The 26,680-nt window shown below is 34.0% G+C and overlaps 2 protein-coding genes and 1 non-coding gene across 9 annotated transcripts in view; all 3 read right to left on the bottom strand.

Moving 5' to 3' along the window:
- Window positions 1-26,680, bottom strand: part of LOC126744524 (tyrosine-protein phosphatase Lar) — a 1,889,525-nt gene that overhangs the window by 1,160,336 nt on the left and 702,509 nt on the right. The gene's annotated exons all lie outside the window — the stretch shown is intronic.
- LOC126744586 (piggyBac transposable element-derived protein 4-like) lies at window positions 20,343-21,759 on the bottom strand. The gene is made up of 2 exons (XM_050452079.1): window positions 21,113-21,759; window positions 20,343-21,075 (listed from the first exon to the last, which is right to left on the bottom strand). The coding sequence occupies exons 1-2, from the start codon at window positions 21,142-21,144 to the stop codon at window positions 20,358-20,360; spliced, it is 750 nt and encodes a 249-aa protein (XP_050308036.1). The 5' UTR covers window positions 21,145-21,759; the 3' UTR covers window positions 20,343-20,357.
- On the bottom strand, window positions 22,405-22,477 carry Trnak-uuu (transfer RNA lysine (anticodon UUU)). The gene has a single exon. It is a non-coding gene; the product is annotated as a tRNA-Lys (tRNA).

Raw genomic sequence — 26,680 nt, 5'->3', positions numbered from 1 at the left:
TAATAGATGATTTTAAAGCTTTAAAAGCGTAAAGGGAGTACACGCTATTTCATCATGATGATAATCGCAATCGCAAAATTCTACTTGAATTAAATATAAAGCATATATACACAAAAGATTCGAGAGCTTACCCTTCTGTTTTAAATTTCACCTCCGAAAATTATTATGGATTATGTCTTTACCCCTTAGTCGCTTTCCTAATTCTTTTCAACATTCATTTCTTTATCTTTACCGAAAAGAATTTGTGTGAAGGATTCTGGTATTGTTTTTCCTTAAAAAGACATTATTAGTTTTCGTTATAGGGATTTCCTTGACGGGAATATAGGGTTTAGAGGTTAAGGGTTCTTATGTTGGATTTTCCGAATCAGATGATTTATATAGGTTTGGACTTTTAGGATTATTACGAAGAATTACATTAGGATGGTTATAGATTAGTGTTGTATCTGGTAGCCAATAGAAAAAGTAATTAATTGAGAAATCAATGATGTGATCTTTTTTTCAACAGAAGTTTCAGAAAATTATTAAAACCTCAATTTATAGCTTTAATAAGCCCTTAAAGTGTTTTAATAAAACGCATTTAAATTAACTTGGTGTGAAAAGCCCCTTGATTTTATCACAGATACCTAGTTTGCTCTTTCGCATAGTTGAAATAGAATTAAAATACGTAATTGAAGAGATACATAAATTTAAGTTTTTAGGTCCAATCGATTACGAATCACAAAACTTTAAATCTTAATTATTTATTCCAAAAAGTTGAAGAAACTTTTATTCTTCTCAGCTTGTATATATGCTATAATATCGGGCAGCTTATGAAGGAATGTATAAAGAGAATTAGATCCGTATGTTTCAGAAACCTATATTTTGAAAAATGATGACTGTTGAAAATGATAAGGGGTAGCATTAAATAGCGCAGAAAATTAAATATAAATAAATTATTGAGAGCCCATTAGCGAATGTTCCACATGAAGAGAACCTCTTTAAAAAAGCATTCGAACGGCAATTGATGGACACCGTCCAGCCTATAGAAAAGAGATTCGTTCCATACGAAAGAAGATGCAGTTTGCACAACGGTGGTGTCAGCACTTTATTAATACTCTTGGCGGTATTTCATCAGGGCCGGTGGTCTTGTTAGTGTTTAAGCCTTTGAGAAATTTTTTAATATCGCTGTGCCGGAAGAAAATCTTGTTTTTTTTTCTCTTTAAGAAAGTCGGTGGGGTTTTGCCTTGTAGGTCTACAGTAGAGTTTAATGCGAACATCTTATCCAGTAAGACTGCATTTTTCATTGTGATAATGTGATGGCACCATCTTGCCTAGTCAATGGTCATATTCTTGAACAACAGAAACCTTGACCACCTGCTTTTGCTCTAGGCCAGAACAATCTTGATTTATTTGGATAATTAAGAAGTTTGTTCTTCACACTCATTATATTTTTATTTGCATTGATCATCTGCTCACACACACTTCTCAACGCAACAAAGTCGTGACAATTTTTAGGTGTTTGGTCTTGACGCCATTTGCAATAAGCAGCATGTTAATTATTGATTGACTTAATGCAACTTTTATCGAACCTTGGTTTGCTATCTAAAGAGCTTTCCAAGGTGTTCGGAACATAAGCCTCTATATATGATTAAATAACCTCTGAAATCTCATTCGCACATTCTAAAGGATCATTAATAAATAACTAAAATAGACATCACTCCAAGGATGCGAAAAGAGGAACTGTTTTAAATGTCTTGAGTTGCTCTTCTTTCCCTATGTATCAGGATTTCTGGTTATCAGTACTCGTAGAATATGTCAAGCAGTTGACATTGTGGAAGCAGAAATACTTTGTGAATCTTTCAACTGTTATTTTGAACCACATAACATTGAACATTGGGGTTCTGGCGCTTCTTCCCGCTGGCAAACTATGTCTTTTTTAATGAAGTCCAAAGTTGTACTCAACTTGGGTGTGGAGGTCGTATTTTATTTATTTAATTCAAGCGCTTTTTATTTGAAATCCGTCGCAAATTTCACGTTGCTCTCAGTAAATGCTCATGCAAATTGAGAATTACTGAAGTTATGAGAGCAACACCTGCGGTACCTCTAAATATGCTTCTTGGGCTACCGGACCTCCCAGTCTGGATTGAGCGACATATAAGAGGATGAAGGATAGCAGAGAGTGGCGCAATGTTCACTTAGTACAAGGCCATATGATGATTGCGCTCAAAAGGTATAAGAAAATACCAATTCTCACATCCAGATGCTGATACAAATATATAAAGCTGATACACAGATAGGTCATGGATAAAAAGCACAAATTCACCCGGAGTAAATAGGATGGAAACGAACACAGGGAAATCCTTTTCGCTAGGGATACACATCACAGTTTTCCAAGTGGAGGTGTTTGCTATACTCGAATTATCAAACAAACGGGAAGCATTGGAAGGTATTTCAGGTACTTGCATCCACTCTGATAATCAAGATGCCCTCAAAGCAACTCAGAAACCCAGGGTCAGCTCAGCGCTTGTCTAAAAGTGTAGAGACGCATTGAAAAGACTTGCAGCACACAGGGAAGTGAGACTGAGGTTGGTCCTGGGACATCAGGGTGTCGGGTGGGCTGGCAAGAGTAACTTAGCCCCTTCAAACCCCAAACAATGTCTTGGTCTTAGTAAAAAACAAATCTCGATGTTAGATTGTTTGGTTTTGCAGGCTGTTTATTGTTATACTTGTTATTTCAGTGTGTTAATTTGTTTAATGCTCTAAGATATTTATTTCGTTATTATTAAAGTTTATTTATTAATTTTTTTTTAACGAAAATGTCCCTCCACCTGCGCGAGTACACAATATTTAAAAGAGAAAAGCGTAAAATAAAAAAATAGTAGTTTTTTTTTGTACTTAACATACTATAACATACGTTAGAATGTAACGTATCTAAAAATGTACATTACGGGTTGTTCTTTACCGCTTTGATGGAGAAAAATAGAAGCCATCAAGGAAAGATCTTAAAAATTATTTATGTGATTACAAGTTTCCAGGCAACTTAAATTTATCTGATGGTAGTAGATCAATTAAAATTACTAGCATATCTAGTAGTTTCCAAGTAATTATTATTATAATTACTTGAAATCCAAGAGGTACCAGTTTCTTGGCAGTGTTCAAATTGTGCGTTTGAGTCTGGGGTATTTGCTAAAATTAGCAACCTTCTTTTAATTTGTTAATAGCTTTTTTCCCATTTGTCAACAACATCATTTCATAAATCCAAATAAAAATATTTTTTTTATCTCGTGATGCATGGAATGTGCACGAACACAAAACTATTTAAAAACTACGTAATTTCGTAAAATACAATACAAAAACTATGATATATGGAACATAATAAGCATGATATTTTCCATTCCAGCACTATTAATTTCCATCACCTTAACAGTTTCTTCTTCTTAATACCATATATTGAATCATATATCATATATTATTTTCAAATAATTTTTGAACGTATTAGTAACATTTTGCACATCCCTATTGCACCGGATGACGATGCCATTATCCGAACACGCGGATATATGGAAATAGGAGCTTTTGCTTTCCGATCAGGTCCCTTCATTCTACCTGAGTCTCAGGCAGCCAGGCATCAAGAGCGGCGTTCTCGCATTATTAAACTAGTCAAATATTACTACGGGGTGAACCCTTTTGTGTTATTTACCGGGGTTTGAACTATTTGCGAGTTCGTTTGAATACAAAAGGCGGCTTTATTAGAAAACACATGCAGAGAGCAAAATCCAATATTGTTTAAGAACGGCCGGGCCGCCCCGCGTTTCGGAATGAGTTATTTGACTGCCAGGGGTTCGTTTTGTTTTATAACGTTCCCAAGCAAACAATTCGTTTAATTTAGCTATTAAAAAACATTTTGTTTATTTGCTAATGAAATAGCATTTTTATTGTAGAAGTTTATGGCGATTGTAGATTATGGTTTATTACACTCTTAAATTAAATCCTTGGCTATATCTTAAGCTATTTTTGCTGTGAGCCACGAGTCAAATAATATTATCTACCATAAAAACTTTGAATTGATTTCTTAACTTATAAAAAGAAAAGAACAATATTACTTATTTATACATAATATTATTGTTGACATTAATATACAGGTTGGGGAATCGATCCTTACGCATCTGGACAAATGCTTAATAGCGAAATATGACGATGCGCATGCATGCATTTCGTACGCTTTGCGACGTGGTTCTTTTTTAGTACGACGTTAGTAGGCGGCTGACTTTGATAGGAGTAGTTAGTTAGATTCTCTTTCATCAGTCGTGATTCAATCATGGAATGCTAAATTGCTTAAATAGTATTACATCTAGATAGTTGATAAGTTTTTCACGCATACTTTGAATCTTATTTTACTTTGGGTTTTTATTTTTATAAATATAACCCTTAAATTTTTGTTTGTGTGTGAAGGTTGTAATATTGCTTTTAATGAATTATTTATTTTTATTTAAGTTTTTACTAATGATGATCTAGTTACAATGAAACACGTATAGCCCGTTATTATACGTTGACACCGTGACTATATGATGCTCTTTGTTTGTTTAATTTTGTATGTAGGTCTCTTTGAGAAGGATGGATGAGATTATTGTAACTGAGAAAAATGATTTATTATAAATATAAAATTCGAACTTTGTAATAATACAACTTGTGTTGTATTTCTCAGTTTTCTTAAATTTGTCTGTCTCTCTCAGTTTTGTTAAATTTTTCTTATTATATGTGATTCAATAAGCTATTTTCTTAAAAAAAAAAGAATGTTATGATACGCATAATAGTACTTTTGCTACACCTTGTAGTATAAAATTTATATATGTATATGTATAGTAAACTTAAATTATATATTATAAATTACGTTGATTACACTTATATAATGAACTTACTGTAACCTTGTATATAGTAAATATTTAGCTGTGATGAGATTCCATAGATGTTTTCTGATGAGAATAGAGCAGTACCTCTTTTATAAATTTCAAGATATTGAAACTAAATACAAGGTGATTCTTAACCTACATATACGCAGGAACTTTAGAAACTATTGCTGATGACAACTGATGACTAATAATCAAAACAACATTTGAGTGAACTATTTTTATATTCTGAAATGACTTCAGAAGGTATCAGCTTTATCAGGTAGAACTTTGTTTATAAACTAATAAGTAAACCAGTCCTAATGATGTTTGTTACATCTAGTAAATTGCTATCAGTTTTGATGGTTTTTTGTTTTTTTTTGCGTGATTAAGACTAAAATTATGCCGCATAATTTTCTAAACGAAGAACTTAAAGATAAACGCAGTGGCTGCAGCTAATCCTTATTCCCAAATTTCCTGTAGGTATCATCCGAAACGTGAAGCCTTTTTACGTGTGATATAGCGGGGCAGAGAAACTGGCAATTTGCGGCCAAGACCGCGGAGTCATTAGACTTAGGCACATTTTGAACCTGGAGGAAGTCATCTTAAATGTCATCGAAGGACAGCCTGACATAAGCACCAGAAGAACTGCAAGGCAATTTGGAATATCACAAGCCACAGTTTGGAAAATTATAGAGCACAAGTTACTGTATCGGTTTCACGTGCAACGGGTACTCGCTTTTGTTCCAAGGGATAGGCGCCTCGAGTAAACTTTTGCGAGTAAGTGGTTGTTATGTCAGCAGCAGTTAAGCCCAAATCTTAGTTACGGATGAAGCAATTTTCCCAAGCAATGGTATTCACAATTTTCACAACACGCATTAATGGGCAGTGAAAAATTCGGCGGACATACTTTCAAAAACGATTTTTAGTGAATGCGTGTGTTGGAATTCTAAACGGAATAGTTACTGACACTTTCATTTTCGATAATCGTCCAACTAGTGCTGTTTATTTACAGTTCTCGGGATATAATTTACCGGTACTCCTTGAAGAAGTTCCTATTAATGTTAACCAGCTTCTGTGATTTCCTCACGATGGTGCTCCACCACGTTGTGCACGACCGGTGCCAGAGCAATTGGATCAAATATTTCGTTTTTAAATGATTTTGTTCTAAAAATATTTTCACCTGTTTTCAGTTATTTATTTTCTTCATTTCATTGGTAGATTTTTGTCGGGATTTACAGTGTCAGAAGCGAGCTCAATGGACTATTTCATTTCTGAGCGATTTCTCCATTTGACTAATTTGTTCTTCCGAAATTTTGTCAAGATTATCTTTGTGTAGACGGCGGTTGTTGCATTGTAGTTTTACACATATTTCTGCGACCAGAGCATAGTAATTCTTTGCATATTTTAGAATGAAATAGATTTTTGTCTTTATGTTATGTTATATTTCTAGAACTTTTCCATCTTCTTTTAGTGAAAACCCAGTCAATTTGGTTACGTGTATTTTTATTGGGGGATCTCCAGGTGTACATTCTTCGGATATGATGTTGGAAGTGGTTAGATGCAAATGCATATTAATATTTGTTACATATATTATCCCCAATCTTGCCATTAAAATCACCCAATACAATTAACATCTCCCTCATGAGCATTTTAGTTATTGTGTTCGAAAGTACCTCAAAAATAAGATTTTTTTATTATATTACGCAGCCGCTTTATAACAACAGCACGCCTCTGACGGCGGCAGAGTTCAATATATTTTTTGTAGTGGCTTAATATTTTGCTCCTTCAAGTAATATAAGAATAAACGGACTATAATAGAAAAAATAGCAAGAAGTGTATATTTCTATTTAAATAAGTATTGATCAAAGCTAAAGATATTAGTATTGCTATCTTGAGCTTCAATGCAAGCAGGAATTTGACAAAGCATGCTATCTATCAAATTGTTAATTTCTTCTTGAAACATATCTGCTCATTTCCCTAAAGCGCCTTGTATAAGTTGTTATGTTTCAGCAGGGTTATTTTGACGAATCTACTTCACAACTGCAACACCTTTAGCTTCACTTTCTCCTATTCTGGTATGTGGAGGTACACTATCCTGTATAAATTTTAAACAATCACCAAGAGCAGCTCCTCAATCATCTTGGCTTTAGATTACAAAACTAAATCAACAGTTGTATGTTGATTTTAATTTGTTGGTCAAATCAAAATTTGACTTGTCAGGTTTTGTCGAATGGTATTTAAAGGAGTTCTTTTATTATAATTCCATTCCAAAACATTACAGTTTCTCCTTTGTATTTCGGGATAAGTTTGGCCGTACTTGACTCCGTAGTTTGCCTCCTTGTACCCCTTAAAATGCTAATTTGCCGGTCATCCAGATCGTGGGCCGATTCTGGGTTTATCTTAAAAAACCACATTTGTCCAGTTTTCAATATTCCAATTTTCATGCTCCGAACACCAATTTGGACAGTCAGTTTTATTTTACCTTTAAAGTTCTGGAATTATTAACTGTCTTCTGTTAAATAGTTTATGAGCGCAAAGTGTTCTTCTGATAGTTTCGACAAAAACACTAATACATATTGCTTGCAAAAGCTGCATTTGATGCTCTGGATAAAATGTTGTAGGATTTCTTCTCGCTATTTAATCTATAAAGCGATCCTGCCCTTTTGTAGTGGCTCTTCCACGACTTCTCCTTAGTTTGTTCTTTAGTATTCCTAGTTCCAAAAATCTTAAATAGGTTTTTGAAATAATCCCTTGTGTAATCCCCACCGTTCTTGCGATCTGCCTTTGTATCGTGCGGTATTTTTCCAGAGTAATAATTCTTCCCCTTTGATCTTCCACGTATAGCATTTTTATTTAAATGTGCGAAAATAAATGAATTATAAATCCAAAGCGACTTGCAAATGAAACAGTAAAATCGACAATGCATCAATTCATCTAAATGTTTTTGTTATTAAACACATGTACTTTTTGGTCGCTTGTAACAAAAAAAATTCAACGAATATTTCATATGGACACTGCGTGATTCCATATAAGTTTGTTTGTGTCTATTTATTAAAGTTTTGTTAATCAAAAAGAAAAACATTTCATTTTTCAAATTGGTTTTACAGCTTTGTTCGACTGTTTTAATAAAAAATATTGGCATTGAAACTTGCGTAATACATTGCAAAAAAAATTATATGTGCTCGCATTATTCCAATAAAATAAAAAATATATAATATCGCATTGAAGTAACAGGATAGAGTAGGGTAGAGTAGGACAAGTTTTTGTGCCTTGATGTTAATGAAATCCAAAATTAAATTATTATTGGAAAAAGGCTAGGCCAGGAAGGTGGTTAAAAAACTTAGAGCTCGTATCTTTTATGCATCAGATCTGGGTATTTGAAAATGTTGACAAATAAAAAAATTTAATTAAAAAAAATATGAAATTTCATTTTATTTTTACAGTATTCCTTATATGGACCTTTGATTAGCTTTAACTTCAAAAACAAAAAAAGGACAAAATGCAGATGAGCTAATAAAATATAGGGTTTCATCGGCACCCTCCTCGACCTTTTTTTATCGGCGAACAGTCCCCCAGAGTTATACCGCCATACGGTCCCGTCGGGAGGTGGGGGGAGGGAGTTACCGGGGATGGCGAAAGGGTTCGTGAGGCGAGAGTTTTAATACAGTCACCGAAACCGGATCGGTAAAATACGAGCCTCGGGTAGATACACCTTTCCAATGTAATTCGGTGACGAGGCCGAACGTTTGAAATATGACTCAATCGGCTAATGCTATAAATACGAGAGAGTACGACAGAGAGAGAGAGAACGAAATACTAGGAGCGATACAACTCCCGTTCAACTTCTCGTTTTTCCTGTGCATTTTAAATTAAACTGCTTCTGGAAATTCTATTTCGGGTGCTTTGTTTTCCTCGTACTTTTCGACAATGATGTATTTATGTGGCTTTTAACGTGGTTTTTAAAAGTTTTATGTATATATTTATTTCAGTACATTTTTATTTTGTACAATTTAAGTATGACACATAATAATCGTTTCACCCAACCAAAAAATGTTCTGAAGAGTACAACGACAAAAAATGTCGTTAATGGTTATTGTATGATCGATTACCCCAATCAAAATGTTAGGCCAAATAGCTACAGAATTTTGCTATCAAAATTTTTTTATAAGAAAATATGTAAATGGGTTACTGTAATCAAATAGATCTATTGTAGCTATAAAATAGTTTGACAACTAAAAACTTTGATTTTGGTAATCGGATAGTTCGCTTACTACAATAAAAACAACTTTAGATTTGTTGGAGAAATATAAAATTAGAATAGTGGACTGTATTTTTATAGGTGGAATGAAATATAACGACGGTTAAGACAACCCTATTAAAGTGGTGGCCTACCTTGCTGTCGCTTCTTTTTCTATCCAATTCAAACTGCTTGTCCCACAGGTTCACCTCCAGAGGGTTATTTTGCTTAAAGACGTGCCGGCACTTAATGTCTTTGGAATTCACTCGCGAAAAATATGTGTGTATATTCAGAGCAACCTATTTTGTTCAAGGTTTATGCGCTTCTCTTGACTGCATCAAAATTCGGTGCAGTACTACCTGGTGATGCGTGCGACTCTTCTCGGTCAAAGAATAAGGCTGTCTCACTATGACGCGATAAAAGGCCGCGAAAGTAATTAGAATAAGATTAGAATTTAAAACCAATAAAGCTCATGTTAATTATATTTAAACACAAGACCCAATAAAGAAAAATATATATATATATAAATAAGCAACCATTCCGCTTTGACGGAACATACCGCCCACCTAAAATGTCCCACATTTTAAGTAAAAAAAAGAGCAAAAATAAAAAAAAAGCATGAATTCTAACGCGAAATATAAATTTTCCGCAGGAAAAACTAATTGTTCGGTAATGAACATAACTTCGAGACAGGACGGCGCAGTATCCCCTTATGCGTCTTTACCGCTACAACACGCGTAATGCCATCCCTGCCTGGAAAACATTCTATTACACGACCCAACAACCACGAAAGGGGTGGAGCATTATCCTCCTTTATTAATACCAACGAATCAACTTCAATGGCTTTACTTGTATCATACCACTTCGACCTCTGATTAAGGGTGTGTAAATATTCATTATGCCACCTCTTCCAAAAATCCTGGTGGATACGTTGAATAAGTTGCCAGCGCGAAAGACGACCCAATTTAATCTCTGTTAGGTCGGATTCAACGAAGGTATTTAAGGGTTCAAGATTCAAAAAATGACTAGGGGTCAAAGGGTTTAAGTCATTAGGGTCGCTACTTAATGAACAGAGAGGTCGAGAGTTTAGGATTGCCTCTATTGAGGTCAAGACAGTATTAAACTCCTCATAGGTGAGGATGTGCGAACCAACTACGCGATGTAGATGGCCCTTTACGGCCTTAATTCCAGCTTCTCAAATTCCACCAAAATTTGGAGCTGAAGGGGGGTTGAAATGCCACACTATGCCTTCGTGGATCGATGCATTACGCATATTTTGCATCAACTCTTTTGACGCACCCACAAAATTCGTCCCACAATCGCTAAACATGTCTGTGACACGACCTCGGCGAGAAACAAAGCGCCTTAATGCGGCCAGAAAGGCATCGCTTGATAGCTCTGTAACCAGTTCCAGGTGAAGAGCCTTTGTGCACAAGCAGACAAAAAGGCAAATATAAGCCTTACAAGTTTTGCTGCCACGATGCTTGCCCATAGTGATTAAGTATGGCCCTCCAAAATCCACACCACTTTTGGTGAAACATTTTACTTGATTTACTCTGAAGGACGGTAAATCACCCATAAGAGGAATTTGTGATGAAGGGTTACACCTAAAGCAACGCATGCAGGAAGACAAAACCTTTTTAATAATTCTTCTTGAAGAAGGAATCCAAAAGCGTTGACTGAGTAGGAATTGGGTAGTTTGTAAACCAGGGTGCATATATTTAATGTGAGTTTGTTCAATAATTAGAAAGGTAATTCGATGATCACGGGGTAATAGACAGGGGTGTTTATGATTATAAGAAAGAGAAGCGTGCTTTAATCGTCCGCCCACCCTGAGAACACCATCCTTGTCTAAAAAAGGAGATAGCTTTCGAATATATTTCGGTAATACTCTTAGATTAGGATTGGATTTCGAAAGTTCTGCCATTTCTTGAGCAAATGAAACTTTCTGAACTTCTCGGATTAAAAGTAAGAGAGCTCTATCCAATTCTGCCAATGTTACATGACCTTTATTGTCAACGAGTTTTGGAGCCTTTACATATGCACAGAAGCGTAAAACATATGCAACAATACGAATAATCTTTGATAAAAAGGAGAATCTGGATATCAACTTATCCCAGAAGCTAACTACTGGAGTCGAGGTTAATAAAACAATCCTTCTTTTTTCAAGGTCTATACTATCGTCAAGTATACAGGGATCATTAACCCATTCAGTAAGATGAGACGTAAGGAATTCTGGTCCAGCCCACCATTTTTTGAGGTGAAGTAACTCGGAGGGAAGAAGACCTCTGGTTGCACAGTCAGCGGGATTATTTTCCGACTTAACATGAGCCCAGCAATTCGCAGATAATTTTTCCTGAATATACGATACGCGGTTACTTACAAAAGTAGTCCATTTATGGGGAGAAGACTTTATCCAGCTTAAAGCTACAGTGGAATCAGTCCATGCAAACAATGACGAAATATTTATAGAATCAGCAAACGCTTCTTTAACTGAAGACATTAAATCTGCCAATAAGACAGCCGAGCACAACTCTAGCCTTGGAATCGAGATTGTCTTAAGAGGAGCTACTCTACTCTTAGAACATAGCAAATACGTCTGAACGTTATCATCATAAGTAATTATGCGAAAATAGACCACAGCTGCATACGCCTTTTCCGAACTATCGCAGAAGCCGTGCATCTCACACAATTTCATCTGGGAAGGGATAATCTTTCGAGGTAATAAAAGGCTCGATAGGGTAGAAATACCTTCTTTAAATAAAGACCAGTATTCTTTAATAGAGTTAGGAGCAGGTTGGTCCCAGTCTAGTCCAGATGACCATAATTGTTGAATAATTATTTTAAAAGAGACAGTAACAGGGGAAAGAAATCCTAAAGGGTCAAAAATACGAGCCAAATCAGATAAAATGTTTCTTTTTGTACATGGTTTTACTATAGATTCTATTTTAAAGACAAAAGAATCACTAAGAGGATTCCATTGCAAGCTTAAAATCTTGACTATGGAATCAGTCTCTTTATCAAAGGAAAGGGGGTTCAACTGTGTCAAAGAGGTGTCTAAATGAGATATTAATAAAGGCGTATTACTCGCCCATTTTCGCAATTCAAAGCCACCAAGAGAAAGCAACGAAATTAGTTCTTGCTGAAGGGCAAGAGCTGATTCGATAGAATCAGTACCGCTAACTACGTCATCCACGAATATTTCATTCTCTAAGACTTCAGATGCCCTAGGAAATTTAAACTTATAATCCCTAGCAAGTTGAGTGAGAGTTCTAATAGCTTGGTATGGTGAAGAAGCTACACCGTAGGTTACGGTATTTAGTTGATAGTCTCTCACAGGATCAGACTTTGAAAACCTCCATAAAATTCTTTGAAAATTTCTACAGGGTTGATCTATGAGAATTTGTCGAAACATCTGCTTAATATCAGCAGTGAATGCAACAGCATGGATGCGAAACTTTAACAGCAAGTGAAATATATTTTGTTGAAGCTTGGGGCCGACTAACAAAGTGTCATTGAGAGAGATATTATTTGCGGCCTTCGCGGAGGCGTCAAAAACAACACGAAGTTTTGTGGTTGAACTTTCCGGACGAAGAATACAGTGATGGGGTATATAATAACAGTTTTTTATATCTATGCTTGAGGGTAGGATTTCCATATGTCCAGTGTCAATAAAATCCTGCATAAAAGCGCGATATTCATCATGAAGCTCGGGATTGGATTCTAAACGATGTTCAAGAGAATAAAACCTACGCAAAGCGATATCTCGAGTGTTTTCAAAAACTGGGAGTTCTAAATGTTTGAAAGGAAGTTGAAGAACATATCTCCCTGAGAAATTTCGAGTATGTGTCCTCTGGAAAAATTCCTCTGCAGCAACCTCATCAGGAGAATGAGGACTGTAATTAGGAATCTGTTCCAGTTGCCAAAATCTTTTAACGATATCCATAAGTGTGGAGCCCACAGTAGCGCAAAGGCTATTAGGAATTGAGCGAGAAATAGATTCCTGGTGAGGCACACGACCCATAATTATCCACCCTAGTTGAGTATTTAGAGCAACAGGTTTATTAATCGATTGCGATATTTGACCTTCTTTAACAAGAAAACCAAAAACATCACCTCCAACCAACATGTCAATAGGACCCGAAACATTAAAACTTTCATCTGCCAGCTCGAGATGAGAAAACTGAGTGAAGCAATCTGTGGGTAAATCTGAAGAGGGAAGGTTTTCGCATATTTTTGGAATTATGGCAAAATCTAGAGAAAATTTGGGATTTGTAAAACATTTAGGCGTGAAGGTGCATGTGACTTCATGAGAGACATTTGAGACAGTGTCACCTAAACCTTTAACAAACAGGGAAAGAGGTCGTTTGACTAAGCCCAAACGTTTACATAATTTGTTTGTAATAAAATTCACTTGACTTGCGCTGTCCAATAAGATTCGCGCATTGATAAATTGACCCTGGGAATCCAGAACCCGAATCTGTGCCGTGGCCAATAAAACAGAGCTTTCAGTATTTTTGTGTGGTTTGATATTGGCCAAGGCAACAGGTTGAGATCTGTACTCACAGTTTGTAGAAGATTCCTGCTCAACGGCAGGTGGCTGAGAAGCTTCAAAGGAGTCATGGTGCAAAAGGGTATGATGAGGCTTGGAGCATTTTTCGCAGCGGCGACGAGATGAGCAATTAAACGAGTTATGTTTTAAACCTAAGCAATTGGTGCACCATTTATTAGTTTTTGCAATTTTATATCTTTCGTGGGAATTTTTACTTAAGAATTCTGAACATTTATAAATTGAGTGATTATTTTTGTGGCAAAAGTAACATGACGCAGCACTAACAACAAAAGTTCTCTTTGGCATTGCTGTTTGTTTTATATATTTAGAAGTACTAGGCTTTACATCTTTAAAAGAGCTTGAGACGGTATCTAATGCGATACACTGCTTCTTAAGAAAGTCTAATAAAATTTCAAAATGCTTGTGTTTATTTTGAATTTCGTCTAGAGATTTACCACACTCAAGTTCGAACCTCGTGGCTGTGCTTGAATCAAGGCGATCAAATAGCATGTAAAATAAAACGAAATCCCATTGTGAGACAGGGTGACCCATATTTTCAATTGCAGTTAAGTGTTCAGTAAATGTATCTAATAGAGTTTGAAGAGATTTTGCATCATGCTCATCAGAAAGCTTCACAGTCTTTTCAATCTCACGCCAGTGACTAACCGAAATTAATCGATTATTTTCATATCTACCCTTCAATGTATTATAAGCTATGTTATAATTGTTATCAGTTAAAGGAGTACACTGAACAATGCTTAGTGGGGGTCCTTCTAAGGAATTTAAAAGATATGTAAATTTTTCTACATTGGAAAGACTTGAATTATTGTGAATAATAGAATCATAGAGGTCAATAAACGTCTTCCAATTTTTTATAGTGCCATTAAATTTTTTAAGTTCCAGCTTAGGTAATTTAACATGACTGGGGGTTGCCCTTTCTGCCCCTTGCTCAGTATTATCAAATAATTCAGCGCAAGTTGCTTGGATTGAATAAAAATTTTCATCAAAATGTTTTCGAATAGCCTGTTGATTCGCCAAATCATCATCATCACCCTGAGCGACAATATTTAAAATGGAGGCGTGATGATTATTGAATTCAGTAACAATCCCTTCAAGGTGTTTGACCCGAATTTTTAACTGTGTATGAAGGCGTACATTATTAATGGCATTATCAGCAACTACTTTGATTTCTTCTAAGCGGCTAACAGCACTATCGCGTTGAGCAATAAGGCCTCTTAGCTTTTTATCAGCCATATTAACGTGAGCGAAAGAAGAAAAATTAAATTTGGATTTAAATATTTTAATCCGAGATAAAGCAATACTGAGCAAAAAACAAAGTTTTAGACAAAATGAGAAAGGGGTTTTATTATTTTTCTTATTTTGATTAAACAGTAAAAAATGCTTAATGAGGTGAAATTAACCAAGCTTCTTATACCTATTGATATAGAGCTATAAACTCAGAGATTCAAAAAAAATGGATTTATTTTTGTATATTTATTTTATACGTTAAGCGTGAAGGGTATAGTTGATTAAATTAGTTATAAAATTGTTCACGCAAGAGCAGAGATATAGAGAGATCAAGAGATATTAAGAGCATTAAAGAGAAGGAGAAATGGATGAGACCATATAAATGAAATAGTTTTGATACACTAAATTGCAACAAATTTCTGAGAAGGTATAGCAAATAGAGAGAAACTGTCACAATATATAATCAAAACAATTGAGGGAGTTATGCGAGATATTATGAGTAATATTACAAATAATACCATATATAAGAAGAGAGAGGCAAATATCGCCTATGAGTATCACAAAGAGAGAAAGAGAGAGAGAGAAGATTTGGCAAACCAGGGGGCTTAATATTTGGGGGTAATAAGATTAATTACCAAATCTTTCACCGAAAAGTCATAAAATATTAATATAAATATACTAAAGGGGGATGTATAACTAACTATAAAGTAAGAGTACTATAAGAGGCAACAATGAAAACCAAATTATAAGTCCGCGCGAAGAGTATGAAAATGAATAAGTAAAGCCAACGAAACCGACTTGATTTCACTCTGTATAAAAATCGTGACACTAGCAATATAAAAGACGGACGATCGACAGCGGCGCTACAGCGGACGTCACCGTGCGTGGAGTACTTGTCGCGCAACGCGACGCGAAACGTCGAGACGCTAGATGTGAGGAGAGAGACAGGTAGACGGTATGATCAGATTGACCCGAGAACGGAATTTCTATCTTTTACCAAAAAAAGTTCTAACATGAGGTTTACCGATAAGATAGCAGTTTGACTATGAGTTTTTTATGCATTAGTTATTTATTGACGACACGTTTTGGATGTAATTTTTAGCTAAATATATGCAATAAATCTTAAATCCAAATCCGCGATCGAAGTGACCAAAAATGTTGGAGAAATATAAAATTAGAATAGTGGACTGTATTTTTATAGGTGGAATGAAATATAACGACGGTTAAGACAACCCTATTAAAGTGGTGGCCTACCTTGCTGTCGCTTCTTTTTCTATCCAATTCAAACTGCTTGTCCCACAGGTTCACCTCCGGAGGGTTATTTTGCTTAAAGACGTGCCGGCACTTAATGTCTTTGGAATTCACTCGCGAAAAATATGTGTGTATATTCAGAGCAACCTATTTTGTTCAAGGTTTATGCGCTTCTCTTGACTGCATCAAAATTCGGTGCAGTACTACCTGGTGATGCGTGCGACTCTTCTCGGTCAAAGAATAAGGCTGTCTCACTATGACGCGATAAAAGGCCGCGAAAGTAATTAGAATAAGATTAGAATTTAAAACCAATAAAGCTCATGTTAATTATATTTAAACACAAGACCCAATAAAGAAAAAAATATATATATATAAATAAGCAACCATTCCGCTTTGACGGAACAAGATTATTACAACAAGACTCTTCGATTGGAATAATCGAAAGTAATGAATGTGAATAAATGTGCCACCACAAATAAATAACTTATAAATAAAAATAAAAACATTTTACCTACTTACAATATAAAAGTATAAATCGCCTTATTATTAGGCTTTGTTTCTAAGATTTGGAGATAATAAATCGTAGAAGTAAAATTTATGTTTTTTTTTTCTCAATATGTTTAATAATTACATATTTCATAGACTTTATGAATTTAAGAAACCAATTTTTTATCTTCAGTACACTCTATCACTTTATTCGTCAGTAGAGTTTTAATTATGAACTTTGGTCCCCAAACTTAAAAGCAAAATTAATAACTTAACCTAAAGATTCCTTCCTTGGTTAAATTTGCCGTTAGTTAATTTTAAAATAGCCCCAGGCAGAAACATTCACACATATAACGTTCGCGAAAGATATTCTGGCAAACAGAATGTAGGAAACTCAAAGCTTGGCTGTCTAAACATTAATCTAGATAGGCACACATATACGTTCATCATACATTATACGTTCTATACTACCTTCATGTTTCAACTTTTATAATGAATCCGTTATAGTTATACGAGTTTACTTTATATTTTCCTATATTTAAGAATAAATTGCTTACGAAGATTTTTTTTATAAAAAGTTTGTCACATTTTTTTAAAATTATTTTCATGAAATTTAAAAAGTTTTTTTTTTAATATTAAGACTAACATTAAGAATATGTTTTGTTTATTCAAATCAATTATTTTTTTATTTCATTATTGATAAAAATTCAGATTGAATTGTTTATTATTGATTGCTGAAGTTTTTAAACTCTAATTAAAATTAAACCAGAAATGAGAAATTAGTTAATATAAGAGTAACCTATAAGGAATTATAAGTACAGATTTTACAAAGTAGAAGAATAAAAAAAAAATTACTGAAATAAATCATCAAAAAATATTCGTAAAAAGATCACAATTTTAATCGTAGTAGTAGTAGTAGTAGTAGTTACAATATTAGTAGAAAAGGTATTATATTAAAATCATGGGCTTACTTAACAACTTACTATAAAATAATATATGCAGATCTTACTAAAAAAACCACTTTGCCTATTATAGTATTTTTAATTGAAAAATATAATATTGTATAATATGTTTCCATAAACCATCGCAATTTCCTTATTGTATGTAACATATAGCAAACATTTGTAAGATTGCAGAAAAGTTCTGGTATAAAATCATCCAATGGTCTTCTGCGTGTACATGTATATCTCTGAATATCAATTTAAGATGATTAATCTCGAGACAGTTTTCAACATAGTAATAAGAACAAGTCTCTCAAGCTATGAAATAATCTCTGCGATAAATAGACCGCACTGAAATTATTATTGTAATTTTCAATAACCATTGAATTCATATAATTACCGGGAATAGAAAATATGTACCAAATGTAATAAAATTTATCCATATTTCTTGGGCATTCATTGTACTCTTTCCAGAAATTTGAGGTCTTACGTCAGATCCGTCCTTTTGTTCTAAAAAACATATTGAAAATAGATTGGCGAATTAATTCATTCTAACGTTAAAGTCCCTTTTTGGTAAAATTTTTTGAAAATATTAATTACTTAATATTTCAAGTTATATTCCAGATATAAGAATCGAATTTCAAGTTATTTCAACATTGGTCCTTATTCTTATAAGAAATAGAATTATTCCTTATGCAATATGGGCACTTCCGTGTGTATACTGTATACTGTGAAATGAGCAGTTATAATAGTTTCTAGTACTATTATGAAGGCATATTTTAATGTACAGTATTTGTTCCAATTTTGTTTTTGTATGGTATTTATTTTTCTATGGTCCAAGGAAAATATTAGTAAGAAAATGTAACAAAACTATTTTGACAGGTTGACTGCCAGCCTCTTTTTCCCTGCCTTACCAAAGAGTGATTTGAGTACCATATATGGTAGCGTAAAGGTAACAAATAATACAAAAAAGTGAACAAGTTATCATCAATGCTCATAAAAATATTATTGTAATTTAGACGTATGTGTCTTAAAAAAACACTCAGAACAAAAATATTTTTCGCAAGTAGAACATTTTGTCCACACTCGGAGAGTCTCCTTTTGTGCTGTTTTTCTTCCTTTCCTGATAGCAATATCCTTATAACATTGTTTGCAGCGGTTTCTTTTTGGACATTTTATTAAATTGTGTACATTAATAGTAGGCTTTTCACGATTTCGTTTAGCAAGCATATCTTCGATAACAGCCTCTCTAAATTCTGTTATTTTTATGTTTTTATTTGCTACTTTTGAATAAAGTGACAAAGCATTTAAAGAAAGAAAGAAAGAAAATGTGCTATATTACGTAAGAATAATCTTGTGTAAAAGCATCCTACAAGCTAAAAAAACAAAACATAAATACAATTTCAAAAATTGACAAAACAATGAACAAAATTAAACACAAGAAGACAAAACTTTTTGAACATACTTAAATTAAAGATAACTAAATAAAACAATCAATTACTAAATAAAAGTAAACTTGTTGACAAAACTAGAGAAGAAAAAAGGAAAAAAAGAAAACTTTCCAACATGTCCAAGGTTAAAACCTATCATTAAAAAAGTCATCCAGGTTATAATATGCCTTAGCCAATAAAAGCGACTCTAATTCTCTTTTAAATTTCTTAACATCCGATATATGTCTAACACACAGGGGAACATGATTGTAAATTTTTTTACTTATGTAAATTAATGAATTTTTGGTAAGGGAAGACGTAGGAATAGGTAGGGGAACATCATTTACACGACGAGTCAAATGGCCAGTGTCAGAGGGTAGTTTGGGAATTTTGTGAATAAGAGCAGCTGTTTCTAAGATAATGAGTGAAAAAAGAGTTAGGATTTTTTCAGAAATGAAGAGGGGTTTGCAAGACTCTCTTAACTTAGCAGAACACAGGTATCTAACTGCTTTTTTTTGATTAACAAAGATAATGTTAAGTAGCCCTTTATTGGTTAAACCCCAAAAAGGCAAGCCATACCGAATATGAGATTCAATTAGTAAAAAGTACACTAAACGTGCAACCACCCCTCCCAGCTCTTGTTTTGCCATTCTTACTGCGAAACATCCAGAAGATAATTTCCCAGCTAAATGTAAAATATGATCTTCAAACCGAAGGCGACCATCAATGGTAATTCCTAGGAACTTGCAGCACTCTTTATTCTGCAAGAGGGAATTTTCGTCAAACATTAGACCCTGAACATCGCACTTAAACCCCAAAATAGACGTCTTTCTTACAATAAACACGAGCCTGTTGGAAGCACACCACCCTGATAAAATCTGAAGGTCTTCAAGGATACAAGTCTTAATATAATCAGAATTTTTATGGCTCCATAGTATGGTGGTATCATCAGCAAACTGAACCACCTTGCCCTGCAGTTTCAATGAACTCAAGTCATCCACATACAGTAAAAATAACAGTGGTCCCAACACTGAACCCTGGGGAACGCCGCATTTTAGGGATCTAGAAGCAGACAAACGCCCAGACACTGTAACCTTCTGAATACGATTTCATAGATAGGACTCAAGCCATCGCAACGCTACGCCTCTAAAACCATATTTATCGAGCTTAGATAACAGTATTCCATGATCCACACAGTCAAATGCTTTGGATAGATCACAAAACACTGCCGCCGATGACTCTCCAGAATTCAAGGACACATAGACGCTCTCCAAAAAGCTAAAAACAGCAAAAACAATTTACAACTAAAACATTTAGTAAAATGTCAAATGCAACTTTTCGGTATCATTTCAATGACCTCCTTGAAAATGAATTATAAGAATTCATTTGATCCGATACATCTATAAAGGATTTTCCTGCATTATACTCTACTATAACCTGTGGTTTAATTTTGTCTCCTCTTCTTTGTGTTACATTTATCATAGAAGGTATATGCTTTGAACTTATAGCTAGGACATCTCGCCGATCCTTCCACTTTAATACCATTACACCATGATCATTTTGCCTTGCAACAATATCACCTTTATTCAGTTTTTTTCTAGTCACATCAGTTGGATTGCGTTTTCTATTGGCCCGCAGGGTACCTACTAAAAAAGTGTCTCTATCCAGTAATTGTTCTGCCAAAGTAACACTGTTATACCAGTTGTCGGCATATAGTGTTCTGCCAAAATCCAAATATGGCTCCATTAATTCCATGACAACTTTAGATGATACAGACTTGCCAGGCTGAGCTTCCTTTTCAGCATAAACTTTATATGGCAAAGTGTAAAAAGGGTCGGTGCATAGCTTAAAAATTTTAACACCATACCGATGCCTTTTATTTAGCAGGTACTGCCTAAAACTTAGCCTCCCTTGAAACGGTACCATGGACTCATCTATGCATAGTGAGATTTCCGGAATTATAAAATGATGAAACTTATCCACTAGCAAGTCAATAAGGGGCTGAACCTTGTGAAGCCTATTTCCGGGCACCTGTGCCGAGTTATCCGAAATATGAAACATGCTGAAAATAAATATGTTATAAAATGTTATAAAAGTACCTCAAAATCAACTCAAATCGGTTTCTAGCCATGTATTTTGTCAGCTTGCTGTTATATAACTGAGGGTTTTCCAGTTATGAGCCAGAGAGGGCATATCAACCAAACCCATCCACATAAGTATGCCTAAAAAGGTATGCATTTCTTGTCGATTAGTTGGCACCCAGCTTTAAATTCTGGCACTTCTCTTTATATTGGGCCTTTGGATACATTATTGAGCGTAAATGTTTGTTTGATTTACCAACAGGGATACCACTTCTTCATCACAAAATAAAGAAAAGAAATCAAATGGACTGGCATCTTGCATTGTTTCTATTAGGTCGGGGTTTATGCCTACTTCTTTGGAATTCGTATTATAATTTATGTTTTTAACCCTTTTCTGATCAGGTATTTGCCACTTGTCAGATATGGCAACATTTTCAGATGCTGGTACCTGCTCAATATTTAACTCTTCATTTCTTAAAACTTAATTGTCACTAATTTCATTCTCACTGTGCGAATCTTCACTACCTGGTTCATACTCTGGATCTGCATCACTGTCAAAAAAGTCTGAAACAGAGGATGATCCGCTCTCTGGTTCTACAGTGTCAAACAAATGCAACAATCTCTTCTCTTCTTTGGAATCCATCATTACAATTTACACTTTTACACTCGCGACCGTTTCGGAAACCAACAACAAACAACCATAGATAAACAGTTTATAGGGGTTAACAACGTAGTAACGTGCAAACAACGTAGTAAGGTTAAAATAAGGATAGATTTCACTGCCACGCACATAACACTTACAGTCACATTCTAAGCTGGTCGACATCTAACGTCAATAACAAAAACGAAAATCTGCATGTCGATAAATATGAAAATTAGAGTATTTTATTGAGTGTACCGCAGATGGCTCTCATAGCCCCCTGCGAAAAACACCTATCGTGGGGCCATGAGTACCATATACGTACATAGGTACTCAGGTTAAAAAATAGTGTGAAATACTTAAAAATATAGTATTTTACCCCCAAAAGGTTCATACAATAGCCAACATTAAAATAATTTAAAAAAATTGTCGTGGCCTCATATGTCAATATGCTTCAAAATAGCTGCAGCATAAATGGCAAGTTAACCGTGTACCACATTTGGTACTCATGGCAGTCAACCTGTTAAATTTAAAATATCTTTTCAAGTGAAAATAATAACCACAGTAGATATTCGTAAAAATTAAATTTTGTTAAAAGTAGTCGATTAATCGAAAAAAGCTCTTTATAAGGGACCGAGCATTAAAATTTTTTTTATGGAAAAAAAAGTTTCGCCCGAGCAGGGACTTGAACCCTGGACCCTTGGATTAAAAGTCCAATGCTCTACCGACTGAGCTACCCGGGCCACTGACTTCATTACATAATGTGATGGTGATGTTTAGCATGGCCCTGGTTTATGTTGGAACCACGTGTTTGATAACATATTAGTCGAAATGAATATAATAAAATAAATGTATATAAATAAAATAAAGTGATAATGAATAAATTATTTTTTAGATACCAGGGACAGTTTTCCGGCAAATAAACATTCGATCGATTGTGTGTGTCGTAGGTACCTAATTCTATGGCAGACGGGTAATAAATATGTGGCAAGTACATTTTTAGGGTTTTTTTTCTTTTGGGTAATTTAAAGTCGCTTTTTCACAGGGTAAAATATGGTATATTCACGAATGCTTCCAACCATACTTATTTACGAAAACATCGTAAATTCTACTGATTCTCTAATTGATTTTGTGTGTTGTTTTAGTGACCCAGTCAATTTTTTTTATTTTAAGGGTTTAGTTTCATAAATAGTCAAATAAAATCCAAGCTTTTCAATTTTTTTCTTTTAATTGCCAACGTTTCGGCCTTATTAGACCTTCATCAGGGCACTACAAAATTAAAAAAAAAAAACATAGTAAAAATAGAATAGTGTAAGATTTTAGTTTTAAAATAACTGACATTCGGTCACCGACCATGGCGGAGACCGGAGATGCATCACGCGAGTCTCACCCTTCTACGTGTTACAAGTGTAAACAAGGTTTTGATGATATTAAGGGAATTATCGATTGTACGAGTCTAACAAGTTTTTCCATAGAAAGTGTGAAAATGTTGATCTTGTGAGTGAAGAGGATTCCACTTAAAGAAAACAAGTTGGAAATGTAAAACATGTACTGACAGTAGCAACAGACCCGAGAGATCGAGGAAAAGAAGCCGAGTTGAGGATCTATGCATCGACCAAAACTTGATAGATCATATGAATTGTACCTTAGACCTATTAGTCAGTAAAACTAATGCACTCAATAAAAAAGTTCATATACTATTGGCTGAAAACATCAGCCTTAAAGAAGAAATTGCATATTTAAAAAGTATGCAATTAAAAAATAATATTGTTGAAAAACGTGAGAAAACATCATATGCATCGGTCACCCAAAGTAAGGTCTTAGTTGTTAATCAGAAGGGCGCGATTCCAAAGGATATTAAAAAAATAAAGGAAGATTTAAAAATAAAAGTAAATCCAACAGACATCGGAATCGGAGTAAACTTGGTGAAAGCTATAGTGTTGATAGACCCAAAATGTTACAAAGACGTATTAAAGTGGTAGGTGTAAATGAAAATGAAAATGTGAATAGTGACAGTGAAATAATAACAAAGGTAATTAAGCAAAATGATTTGAATAATAGTTCAAATCATTTTGCTTAATTTGAGGTTTTAATATGAGGGTAATACGGCAAACAAATATTGTTAGAAATAGATTTAATTTAATATTTGAGTTGGATGAAAATACATAAAGTTTGATTATAGAAAGAGAAAGAATGAACATAGGATGGAATCGTTGTCCTGTGTTCGATGAATTTATTATGTGTTACAAGTGTTGTCAATATGGTCATGTTAGTAAAGACTGCACACAAGGCAAAGTTTGTCCAAAATGTAGTGGACATCATGACAGTAAAGAATGTAATAGTAGTCTTGTTAAATGTTCAAATTGTATGTTGTCGAATAAAAAATATGGCTTGTATCTTAATATTAATCATGTGATTTGGGATAGAACTAATTGTGAAACTCTTAAAAGAATCGAAAATATTCAAAAGGGTAAATTTATTAAATAGCAATTAGATTCTGAAATCTTAGGTTCAAGTATTATATATTTTAATTGCCAGGGATACTTAAATATTAAAGATAATATTAATGTACTTGTAAGTGATTGGCAGCCTCAGCTTTTGCTTTTATCCAAAACTCATGTTTGTGCAGATATTGATTTGTGTGAGTTGAATGTCGATGGTTACCATATTGAACAGTACTTGACAGATAATAAAATAAAAGAACTGGAGGAGTAATGGCGTTAATAAGAAATGATCTCAAATATAAATTAAAATATGTACAGTGTGTTTAAAGTTATGTATGGTGTATATCGCTAGAATTTTTAATATCAGTCAAATATCTTTGTACTGTTTTATATCATCCACCTCAAACTGAAAATGCAAAGTTTATGGACTTTTTTAATGATTATCTTGATCAGGTTAGTGCGTTTGAGGGTGTCAACATTATTGTAGACTTTAATTTTGATTTACTTAATCCTTCGTTTTATGGTGAAAATCTTCCATATATTCAAAAGGTTTTTCTCAAATTGTTGACTCCCCTACTCGTACCACAGATAGAAGTCGGACATTAATTGATTATATTGTGACCAATAATGCGAATTTGTCATTTAAGGTTCATTTAACACCCAAGGTAAGTGATCATCGTATTCTGGCTGTACATCCTGCTCTGAAAATAAATGAAAACCGTGATGTGATTATTAATCGTAGGTGTATGAAGAGCTACAATGTAAACCAACTCCATGATTATCTTTATGATACTGAATGGACAAATAATAGTGCGGATGTGAATATTTTGGCAAATATTTTTGTTGATAGTATTACGAATATATTAAATTCTTTGTGCCCAAATAAAACCATTGTTCTAAAACAGAAATATTTGCAAAAAGATTGGATTACGTTTGATATCCGTGAGAAAATAAATGTAAGAGATAAGTTATATGTTAGGGCTGTTGTAGAAAAAGATGATGGAGTATGGAGGGAATACAAAAGAGTACGAAACTTAATTATTAATCAAATTAAAAATGAAAAAGATAAATATTTTAGAGAAGTTATTAACGAAAATAAAAAAAATCCACGTGAAATGTGGAAAAACCTCAAAAAGTTACTTCCTGGAAAAAATATTTTATTACCAAACGAAATTAAATTTGATGACCAAATGATTTCAAATGAATTTCAAATTGCAACAAAGTTAAATAAATATTTTATAAATAGTATAATTGATATTATCAATAGTATTCCAAACTATTCTCTCTCTTATGACACCTTTGTCAATCCCCCTAATATTCAATATCCGGAGTTCTCAAATTTTAAAGAAATATCCCTAACTGAATTAAAGATAATTCTGAAAAACATGAAGAATGTCGGAGGCGGAGAAAATGGAATTTCAAAAAAGGTTTTGTGTGACGTATGTAGTGTGGCTGCAAATCGACTTTTAAATATAGTAAATACATCACTCCCAAGCGGAGTATTTCCAGAGGCTTGGAAAGTGTCAACAATAATCCCTGTACCAAAAGTACTAAATACTATTTCCCACAATGAGTTTAGACCAATAAATACTGTGGAGGTTTATGAGAAAGTGTTAGAAATTGCTGTAAAAGAACAACTACAAGAATACTGTGATTCTAACGACATTTTCGTGATAAATCAATCAGGTTTTCGTGAGCGTCACTCATGTGAATCTGCTGTAATTAATATATGCGATACCTTCTTGAAAGAACTGGATAAGGGCAACTTTATTCTGGCTGTGTTTCTCGATTTTAAGAGAGCATTCGAGACTGTAAATAGAGCTAATCTGTTAAAAAAATTGGAAAAGATAAGTATTAAACATAAAGTTTTATTGTGATTTAAATCTTACTTACAAAACAGGTCGCAAAAGTCAAGTTTAAAAACAGTGTGTCAGAATTACCAATAAACGAATGTGGAGTATCTCAGAGAACTGTTTTAGGTCCCCTGTTATTTCTGTTATATATTAATGATTTCGTCAATGTTATAAGTAGTTGTAAAATAGAGCTTTTTGCTGATGACACTATGATTTATTTAATCGGGAGGGATCCAAATGAAATGCAAATAATTCTTAATAATGATTTATCTAATTTATTTAAATGGCTTTGCAGTAATAGTCTTTGCTTAAATACATCAAAATCGAAATTTTTTTTACTTGGCAAAAAGAGCAAATTAATGCACATCAATGTGAAAGATATTAACATTGTGGTAAATAATGAAAAGATAGAATATGAGAGTCAAATTAAATACTTGGGAGTAATATTTGATTGTAACTTAAATTTTTATGCACACGCTGATTACATAACTAGAAAATTTTCCAAAAAAATTGGTTTCATTGCAAGAGTAGGAAAACAATTATCAATGGCTACAAAACTATTACTGTATAATAGTATTGCAGCTCCGAATCTTGAATTTTGCTCAACAATTTTATACAATTTACCAAACTTTAAAATTGAACAGTTGCA

This window comes from Anthonomus grandis, chromosome 1, assembly GCF_022605725.1.
Source record: "Anthonomus grandis grandis chromosome 1, icAntGran1.3, whole genome shotgun sequence".
In the NCBI taxonomy this organism is placed as follows: domain Eukaryota; kingdom Metazoa; phylum Arthropoda; class Insecta; order Coleoptera; family Curculionidae; genus Anthonomus; species Anthonomus grandis.
The sequence above is the reverse complement of the archived record's forward strand: the minus strand, read 5'-3'. Positions and strand labels throughout refer to the sequence as shown.